This window comes from Rhododendron vialii, chromosome 8a, assembly GCF_030253575.1.
Source record: "Rhododendron vialii isolate Sample 1 chromosome 8a, ASM3025357v1".
NCBI classification, from domain to species: Eukaryota; Viridiplantae; Streptophyta; class Magnoliopsida; order Ericales; family Ericaceae; genus Rhododendron; species Rhododendron vialii.
The window spans coordinates 29,731,743-29,742,529 of NC_080564.1; the positions used below are offsets into that span (position 1 = coordinate 29,731,743).

General features: G+C 38.5%; 1 protein-coding gene across 1 annotated transcript; it reads right to left on the reverse strand.

The window, feature by feature from the left end:
- Positions 1-1,531: 1,531 nt before the first annotated feature.
- LOC131335142 (nucleolar protein 56-like) lies at positions 1,532-6,536 on the reverse strand. Its single transcript, XM_058370368.1, has 8 exons — positions 6,187-6,536; positions 4,984-5,198; positions 4,706-4,863; positions 4,361-4,548; positions 3,769-4,021; positions 3,345-3,493; positions 3,123-3,257; positions 1,532-2,123 (listed from the first exon to the last, which is right to left on the reverse strand). Exons 1-8 carry the CDS (start codon positions 6,389-6,391, stop codon positions 1,753-1,755), a joined length of 1,674 nt encoding a protein of 557 aa, XP_058226351.1. The 5' UTR covers positions 6,392-6,536; the 3' UTR covers positions 1,532-1,752.
- Between the last annotated feature and the right edge of the window lie 4,251 nt (positions 6,537-10,787).

Consider the following 10,787-nt stretch of genomic DNA (forward strand, 5'->3'; position numbering starts at 1 on the left):
CCAAGCCCGACCTCATGCTTGGTTGCCCACTTAATATTAAGTTACAAAAAATAGAGACATTAAAAAAAAAAAAAAACTATTCAATGTTACATTTTGCTTTTAACTAGCATGAATTACATCAAAAAATCAAAATCAAAATATAACCCCGGTTATATTGTTTTATGATTACCACGATTTAATTCAAAGTAAACAATTTTTTCATGCATTTCTTGAAGCAACTTCTTTGATTAAGTCATCATACTTTAGCTTATTCATGTATTCATTTTTAATTGAGATCATAGCGAATCTACTTAATCTCTCGTGTAACATGGATGTTCGAATGTAATTTTCTATCTACTTCAACTAAGAAAAATTGCTCTCCAGTCTCCGTTGAAGCAACTATAATAGGAATATTCAAATATATTGATAAACAACCACATACCATTTGGAAACTATTATCTTCCCAATAAAATCTTATAATCACACAATTGAAAAACACATCTGAACGAAATTTGAACAACTTAATTACACTTACTCTTGAAAAATTAAAGTAAAAAAAAATAGCAAAAAATCCTTCTAATGTTAAAATTAAATGAGTAAGATTAATCAATATAGACATTTTAATGTCTATATGAGGTATTGTAATGCCTTACTTCATGTTTTTTTTTTTCTTTGGTTGCCCCGTGGTGGAGGGTTATCCAAGTCCGGGGGCTTGTTGAGCTCACCCCAAAGCCGGTCCTGACGAGTTAGTGTCATTTAGCTATAAGTCTGTTGACCTCTAATTAGTCGGTACTATTACTATTCAGCACTCTTGCAAGCCGAATAAGGGTAGATTTTGTTTCTTTTTTTAAATTTTAATTAATGTATATTTTATTTGTTTCCAATGAGGTTTTATTCAAGAGAACTTTCAAAAATTGGATGGATCCTATCAAGTCCAGTTGGAGTGGGTCTGGTGTTCCAGATTCTCAAAAAAGGTAATTTCAAGCTAAAAATGATGTATTTACGCAAATAATTTTCTTATCAATATAAATCTTATTTGATAAATCTCATTGAAATCTTTTAAACGGCGAAAAAAAATTAAAAAATTATTTTTCATTTTCATTATATTTAAGCTTGAAATGACCTTCTTTTTGAAAAACAAAGTTTAAAAAGAAAGCGGAACGGCACTACCCATCCATTTTCAGGCTCCTTGCTATGTTTTTGCTGCTTTTGCATCTATTGTTGGAGTCCGGTTATTTGATCCGAACTGCTCACTTTGGTCAATACTACTATTTAAAAATTCCAGTTGGTCAACAACGGTAGCTATGTGAACAAAATACATTTGCCTTGAGGAAACTAGTATTGAAAATGGTTTTAAAAATAAACTGCTTGACAACTGGCCGAGACGAACAAAAAAACGGAACGGGCCTATGGGCGTGTACATCAAACGTGCCTACGCACTTCTCCCGGAAGGAGCTTCCCTCCCTGCTGTGTGTTCTTTCAAATGAATCCAAACTTCTCAAAGATGCAGAAATTTCAGTGGAAACACACATTTCCCAAAAACCACAAGACGAACTGAAATCGAACCATAACATACATAGAAGTTCATTAACCTAAACATAGAGCATAGCAAGTTCTTTGAAACCAAATCTTGATCAGAATTTGCAACGACAAAAATGAGCACACAGGTACATGACCCTTTTCTGGCGCTAATACGTCAAAGCATTAAAGAAAGCAGCAAAACAGATCCACATCAACCTGAACTTACCCCAACCACATGTTGCAAAAGTTCACTCAGTCCTCATCTGTGCTTCTTGACTTCTTCTTTTTCTTCTTTCCTTCACTAGCAGCTGGAAGATCCTCTTTATCTTCATCCTTACTCTTCTTTTTCTTCTTCACCGATCCCCCATCTGCATTCAACCTGTTCACACCATTCCCATTCTCAACCGTCTGATCCTGTTCCGGCTCCGATTCCTGTTCCATTCTTCGTTTCTTCTTTTTCTTTCCGCTTTTAGGCTCCTCAGAAGCATCCCCATTAGTAGCAGCACTTGGCTTATCCTCTTCCATTACATCACTGTCTTCCGCAGCTTCTGCTTTTGACTTCTTTTTCTTGCTTTTCTTTACTGAAGCTTCAATAGGTGCTTTTTCCACTACCATCTCAGTATCTGCAAACAGCATTTAGAGAGAGAGTGAGGTACAGACTAGAACAAAATGTTGCAAAAGTCGAGTTCACTAATCAACTCACGAGGACAATTTGGTTAGCGGGAGCTAAAAAAAATGTGTGATACAAATGCTATCGTGGTTCTCACTTTTGATAGGTAGGCAAGTTAAGAAGAACTGAGACTCTCAAACTTGAGTCTCTGCATTAAGAGAGCTGGCCTCGAAATCCTTACAAACTACGAGTTGAACAGTGCAAAGGCGGGAGAAAGGATGAAGGAAAAGAAAAGAAAATACATCGACAATTTAATCACAATGAAATTGCCTTGTTTTGATGAATCTCTGTACGCAAACATGTTTACTAGGTACATGGGTCCAACATCCATCTGCTTGCCTTATCCAACCCTCTTACCACCACGTGGCCTTGGGATGACACTCAAGTTGCTTGGGGTACCCGGGGTTCTGTGGTTTGTTGGCTATGACTATAGGATTCCCAAACGTGGCATGTCCAATTCCCCTCAGGTGGCCTATATATTTATTGGTCCTAAAAGAGGAGAGAGAGTACACCAAAGGAAGCCATCTAATCTAAAAGTTATAACGAAATGACTCAAAGCATACACATCAGTCAGTAGTCCAAGTCCCTAAAGCCTAAGTCTCTCCTTTTTTTAAGTTTCTGCAATCCATAGAAATCCCCACCATGCTGCAGACCTGAGGGCCTGCCTATCACGCCTGAACCTTCTAAAAGAAATGTTCTTCACCCCTCCTGAATAACGAGACTCTCCTGCCTGTTTGACCACCTACGCTCTAACCAAGTTTTGCTCTCGAGTCATTCAGCACCACCACAGGAACACATTTTTCTGAGTGCTCCAGAGACTACTCATCTAGCACACACCTCCCAGTACCGTATAGACACACAGTTAATTTTATTATTCTGCCATCAATCAATCACTCAGTATTTTCAAAATTTAGAGAGGAGATGAGCCACAATCAAATGCTCTTTCACCCACCTTTATTTTGAACAATTTCAAGGGCAGATTTCATCACATCAATATTTTTCCGAGGAGCAACCCCCTTATCATAGAATTCAAGTCGTTCCTCAACCTGTTCACGGAGTTTGTCCCCAAAAGAAGTGGTATTCTTATCTGCATTCAAAACAAAATCAGAATTAAGTCCAGCGACCATGAGATAAGAAATCATTAACTTTACATTCTTTGTCATAAAAGGCTTACCTAAGAAACAGTCTAAGCGAGATGCAATAGAGCACTTGTTTGCAAGATAACGAGCCATTCGGCCTTTGTTTCGAGCAGATGCCCGTCCAATAAAAGAAGAATGGAATATGAGACCATATTTTGGGGTGTTCCCTCGGGTTTTCAGCGCCCTAAAGTCAAAACAGTAAATGAATTGAGTATTGCACTTCTGATAGACAAAATAATACACAAGAAGAATTTACAGTGTCAGAAGATCTAAGCGCACAAAACAGCCACTGTAAGTGGAAGAAGTGCCAATTGGCTCTGAACTTTGTATTTTGGCTAAAGGATGAGCTGAACATGGTCTTTTACTTATTCTTTTGACCTTTTAAACAACAGGATCTGAAGATTAACTGATTTTTGCAATCGCAGCAAATTAACATGGTGTCAGGTAATTAGTAGACACCTGAAGAGCGCTTTCTCTGCACCAAGGATCTGTAGGGTAGAAGAAGGGCACTTTGCCAGATTGGTTAGGCTACCAGCATGAGAAATCAACCGTGCTCCAACCACTTCACCAATCAATGCAGCCAAATTGGGTGCAATGTCACTCATTTTAGTCACCAGGTAGTCATAGAGCTTCTTCCTGTACTCAGCGAGGTCCATCACCCTCTGGGCAAATTGCTTGACATTAATTAGGTCAATTGGAGACAAGTCCTGTCCTGAAAACATATATACACCTCAAATGAATAACTTTGGACTCTGCAGATGAGATAACAAAGGCCCATTTTGTATTGTCTTGTTTTCATTAGTGATCTGTGCTTCGTGTCTTCAGAAAACATAAAAACAACAGGAATTTTCAAAACTGTAGCCTTTTTATGGATCCATTTCTTAGGAGCACATGAAACAGCTAAAATTGTCTCTAAAAATGGGCTGTTTGCAGAATTCTAGCAAAAACAGTTCCAACAATTGTGCTTTTTGTATTGCTTTAATCCAATTGATCAGTTTCTGAGGTGAAAACTATGCTTTAAAAAGATCTGCAATGGGCCAACAAACCCTACCCATAGATGACTTTGACGCCTCTACTATTTCCTTTGCTTTGTCTTCATCTCCAACAATGTCAGTCAGACCTGGGATATGTTCATCGGACAACTCTGATTTATTATCAACAAATTTCGCAACTTTGGCATACAGATAGTTATCATTGATAATCTTCACCAATTCAGGGAAATGCCAAGAGTACCACTCTCTGCAAATAAGCACCAAATCAGAAAACAAGTTTAACAAAAACCCTACTGGAATATGTTCGGAAAAAAAATTGATTGTGCTCATTATGTTGCCCATCAAGGTTAACAGCTTTCAAAGATTTACTGAATCATGAAGTGTTAACTAGTTTAGTAACGAACCTGACTCTCATGGAGAAGGAATTGATATCCTTATCAAGAGTATCAAGAAGGAAGATAGCCTGAATAACCATATTGTCGACACGGTTTACATTGAACTTGACCTTTGCCCTGCTGTAACTGTGTCCTAGACCAAGTTGGGCTTTCTCCAAATCACCAGGCTACAGTAGTTGAAGAACATGTCATGCAGATAATATGAGGACCCGAAGAACGAAGATCATAAGAGGAACAACATTGAAACTTGAGAGGGAGATAAGCAACGAGAAAATCAAAATGCAAACCTTCAGGTTCTGAATGAACCTATCAAAATGCAAACGCACACCACGAAGAAGCTCAAGAACAAACTCATTACTTTGGCAGGGGATCTTCGTCTCTTCTAAAATATGGGAGCCAATCTTAGGCTCAGCAACTCCTAAACTAAACTTAGGCTTCTTTCCCTCCTTAACTTTTGGGAGGGTTAGCTCCAAAAAGTTCCTCAACTCATCTGTCATTTGTCCTAAGACCAAAAACAAAAGCTTAAGTAAAACCAGCATATGAAGGAATTCTAATCACAAATAAATCAGACGCAAACAAAAGCAAACAATCCAACAGAATGACATGGAAGCCGAAAATGTGAAGAGAGAAGTTTATATCCCCTATCTTAACTCAAGAAAAAGGTTGTAGAAATCTCTTTGTTTTTAGCTGAAACCCTAACAACAATATCCAGGACAACGAAAGCCAGAATTTGGCCTCATTTTGTTTCACCAAGGAAACTGTGAAGTTTAAAGAACCATCCCTCGATTGGTTTAATGCAATTATTTAGCAACAAGGGGATAGTTTTCATGTTCAACGAAGCTCCACTTAAGCCACCAAGTCGCCAATATTAGGGTGTGCGTTTCTGCTATATTATTGGACTACAGGCTAGTGACAATAGTCAAGTTTAATGACAATAGTCAAGTTGTTTCCGCTAAATGGTATTTTAGTTGAGGTATACGAGGAGAATGACTTGTCCAGTAATCCGTGAAAACAAGGGATTTAGTCCAATTAGTTTGGCAGAAACGCCCCTTGGTTGTACAAACCAAAGAACACAATCTTCAACTCTTGCCAAACATCAAAATTATCCAGCTGAAATAGAACAGCTAGCAGTTAATGTTTGTTCAGTTCTCACTACTCTCAGGTCCCAAATTCTAACAAAATCTTAAGAATTACTTTCGTTTCCCCCCATTTTCTCAGCATCCAAACAAAAAACGAAACTAACAACAAAACAACACACTCATGCACATGCATCACTTTATCCTTTTATCCATCCCATTTTTTGAACTACTTACCATGTTTCCTCAACTGAATGCTTGACCACAAACATGAACAAATTTCTCTTAGGATCAGACAAACCATAACAAATCAACCGCTGCATGCAACACTTAACACAAAACCTTTAAAAACAACGATACACACACCTATTTACACACAAACACACACAGAGAGACACAGAGTGCAAAAATCACCTTCGGAGACAGCGTTACACTGGTTGAGAGCGTCGAGAGCGGACTCGAACGGCGTGAAAGCGACGAGCTTCACGACCTTTCCGAATCGGTTGAGATCGGAGACCGAGTTACGAACCGACTCAGTGTTCTGGCCGATTTCGTCGAGGCCGTGGGCGAGAAACAGGGCGTAACCCGAGGCTGACTCGTACAGAACGTACAGCGCCATTACGTGAGTGTATCGGCGGCGATGTCTCTCTCACCTCTCTCTCTCTCTCTCTCTCTCTCTCTCTCTATGTATATGTGCTTTTTGTATGTGTTTATGTTAGAGCCGCGAAAGATAGACAGAGAGGAGGGGGGGGGAGGGGGGGGGAGTGCGGATTAGGGTTTAGGGTTTTCGGGTTTTGTAGAGGGAGGGTGGGCTATGATTCGGTACGGTGGAGGACTTTAGAAAGTGTTTTCGGGCGATTATAGGCCGTCGGATCTCCTTACTCGTAGGCAGTAGAAACGAAAGGACTTGACGGTCCAATCTTCTGTTTGCGATGCGAGTCCTTTTTTTTTTTTTGATCCGCGAGTCCTTTTTCCCTTCTTGGATTCCCTTGGATGATTCATTTCACTCTCGAGAGCTCGTCCCATTGATCGAATATTATTTTATTTGATATAATTTTTAAATGCATTTATCTTTAGATACCAAATCGATTTGGTTGGTCTTAATTTTACAAATTTTACAACCAAACCGGTTAATTTTCAGTCGATATTCTCGACAATCTCTAAATGTGAATGGTTGGATCATAAATATGAGTTGAGAAGAGCTTACAAATGGGGAGCTGAATCGTATAGTCCATTTTTCTAGAGTTGACTTTTAGAGGGTTCATTTTGAGAAATATATGGCTTTGTTCGTTTGGAAATTTTGAGAGATATTTTTTAGAGAGAAATAAGTGGAGAGAAAGATAGAAAAAATTTATAAGAGACCGCATTTAAGAATTTTGAGATCCCAAACAAATAAGGTCATAACGTCGTAAGGTTGACCTTATGCGAGTGAATCTTTGTGCGGGCAACCAACTGATTGGACAATTTTTTGGGATCAAATTGTCGATGTGGGTCTGAACTGGACTTGGGCCGTCTAATCGATCTAGAGTGAAGCCCGTTCAAAGGGGTCGATTATCTTCCAGGTCTCTGTGTTGGGACTTTGGACTTCTCATGGTAGAAATTAAAAAGATCAACTTGATTATGGTAGGCGTTTGGCATAGTACCGTGTTGTGTCGTGTCGAATGGTGTCACGATTCTCCCAATCCTATTCCGGTTACTTCATTCTTCTATTTTATTGTGTTCAGTCGTTTCGGTTCGTGTCGAATTTGTGTTGTGGTTGCATGTCTTTTGGTTTGTAATTAGTTGTATTGTAACATGTGGAAGGCATATAATTTATGGGTTACTTGATTAGTATAAGAGTACTATCTCCAATATTGGTAAGTCATTTTCCACACCAAAAATGTTTATGGACAAATCGGTATTTGTGTGCTGCCATTTCTTTTATACAAATATCTTTGAAATGATTTAAGTAATTCAACGGTCGTGATGAGTGAAGCTAAAAAAGATCTCGGCACGAATACGATGACTTTTTAATAAATCGACAAAGAGTAGCACGCCAAAAATATTTTTGATTTGAAAAAAATAAAATACTAAACCATTAGAACAAGAAAAGTTTGTAAGAATTTCACCTAGAAACACAGTCCACAGGTCATGTATTGAACAAAACTGTGGAGATTAAAAAACCATCACTCTATTGGTCTATGCAATTATTCAGCAACACAAGGGGATAATCAGTTTTCATTAATTCCCATTGTTTTTCCTGCCTGTGACATGTCGCACATGAGCATAAAACTCATTTCCCACCCATCCCTTTCTAGGGAGAACCTTATTCACGACTGAGCCATAAACAAGTTCTTTACAATAGCAGCAATCAATCGCGACTAGTTTTTTTTTGAACGATCCGGATTTTAATAAAAATTTTAACTCTTCCGCGAAAAAATTTCATTAGCATCTCCTTATTGACTCGGTAAACATCTATTCATGGCTCCGCCATTAAAAAGATTTTCTAGTAATCAGTGAGAACATGGGTTCTAGTCGGTTTAGTTTAGCGAAACAGACAAATTCTAAAAAAATCTTAAGCGTTGGTTTTGTTTCCCCTCATCTTCTCAGCATCCAAACAAACAAAAAACGAAACTGACATCAAAACAATACGCTCATGCATATGCATGCCTCAACTACTTGTCAAGTTTCCTCAACTGAATGCGCAAGACCACAAACATGAACAGATTCCACGTAGAGCCAGACCAACCGTAACATGCAAATCAACCGCTGCGCTGCATGAAACGCTTAACACAAAATCCTTCTTCTTTTTTTTAAACGACACACACGCATAGCATGAAAATCACCTTCGGAGACGGCATTGCACTGGTTGAGAGCGTCGAGAGCGGACTTGAACGGCATAAAAGCAACAAGCTTCACGACCTTTCCGAAGCGGTTGAGATCGGAGACCGAGTTACGAACCGACTCGGTGCTCTGGCCGATTTCATCGAGGCCGTGGGCAAGAAACAGGGCGTAACCCGAGGCTGGCTCGTACAGAAGGTACAGCGCCATTGCGCGCGAGTGTATCGGAGGCTCTCTCTCTCTCTCTCTCTCTCTCTCTCTCTCTCTCTCTCTCTCTCTCTCTCTCTCTCTCTTGTGTATGTGGTTTGTATGTGTTTATGTTAGAGCCGCGATAGAGAGAGGAGGAGGGAGGAAGAGGAGGAGAGGGTGGATTAGGGTTTAGGGTTTTCGGTTTTGTAGAGGAGAGGAGGAGGGAGGAAGAGGAGGAGAGTGTGGATTAGGGTTTGGGGTTTTCGGTTTTTGTAGAGGAAGGATGGGCAGTGATTCGGTACACTGGAGGACTTTAGAAAGTGTTGTCGAGCAATTATAGGCCGTTGGATCTCCTTACTCGTAGGCAGAAAGGAAAGGACTTGACGGTCCAATCTCTTGTTTTCGAGTCCTTTTTTATAAGCATGACGTTACTTTAAGGATGAACAAAATTAAATTCGTCCTTTTTTCTCTTCTTGGAATTGATGAATCATTCACTCTCTTGAGCTCGTCAGATCATCTAAGTATCACAATGAAAATCACATTTTTTTATTTCTTCCACTGAAAATCACATTAATCAAATATTATTTGATATGATTACCAAATGCATTTATCTTTAGATACATGAATTCAATGGATTTTAATCAGGGGCCAAATCGGTTCAGTTCGGTCCTATTTTTCACAAACTTTGCAACAAATATGAAAAGATAAAATAACTCTTTTCAAAAACCAATTTATATAACCCCGTCCATGACCTATAAATACCAAAATAACATTAAAAAATACCCAATAAAATTAGAAAATGTGTATAATATTTTAAAAATACTCTTAAACTGATATCCTTAAATTGTTAATCTAATTTGGAAAAGATAGAACTTGTGTCACGGGTAATGAGTTATAAGTTTATTGAGCTACTAGAATTATTAGGGTCATAGACAGGGTCACTATAATATGTATCGATCGGTTGGTTCAAATTTTATTTTTTAATTTTTTGTGTCTTGTAACAAAAATCAGAACCGATCCGGTTTCGTTCTTCGATCTTTTTTCCCAAAACCAAAAACCATATGCAACCATTAGCTTGGAAAAACCAAACCTTTTTTGTTTATTGATTTTTTTCGACTACTTTGGTCTGACCGATTTTTATTTCATTCCTTGCTCTAATAATGTTGTACTCTCTATTTTTCAAGATAAATGCTCGAAATCATATGAAAACTGTACCGTATCAACACTCTTTTTGGCATGATCGATACTCTCCACGAACTCTAAATGCGAACAGTTAGATCATCAAAATGAGTTGCGAAGAACTTACAAACAAACGGGAAAGCTGGACCTTCTAGACCTTTTGACTATCAAAATGTCCATGTGACTCTGAACTGGACTTGGGCCGTCTAATCCACTTGACTATCTAGAGTGAGGCCCATTCATTTTGGTCGATTATCTTCCAGGTTTCTGTGTTTGGGACTTTGGACTACTCATGGGGAAAAAATGATCAACTTCATTAGGGTAGGCGTTGGGCATAGTTTTGTGTCGAAACGGATGATGTCAAAGTTCTCCAAACCATATTCCGACTCTTTCATTCTTCCGTTTTATCGTGTTCAATCATTTCAGTCCGTGTCAAATTTGTGTTGTGGTTGGCTGGTTGCATGCCGTTTGACAAAAAAAATAGCATGCCTTTGATTCCTATTTAGTTGTATTGTAACATGTAGAAGGCATATATTTTTTGGGTTACTCGATTATAAGAGTATATCTCCAATATTGGTAAGTCATTTTCCACACCAAAGATGTTTATGGACAAATCAGTAGTTGTGTGCTGCTACTTCTTTTATACAATATCTTTGAAATGATTTTAAGTAATTCAACGGTCGTGATGAGTTAAGTTAAAAAAGATCTTGGCACGAATACGATGACTTTTTCAAAAATCGACAAAGAATAGCACTCCAGAAAGTATTTTTGATTTGAAAAAAAAAAAATCAAACCATTAGAACAAGAAAAGTCTCTAAGAATTTCAC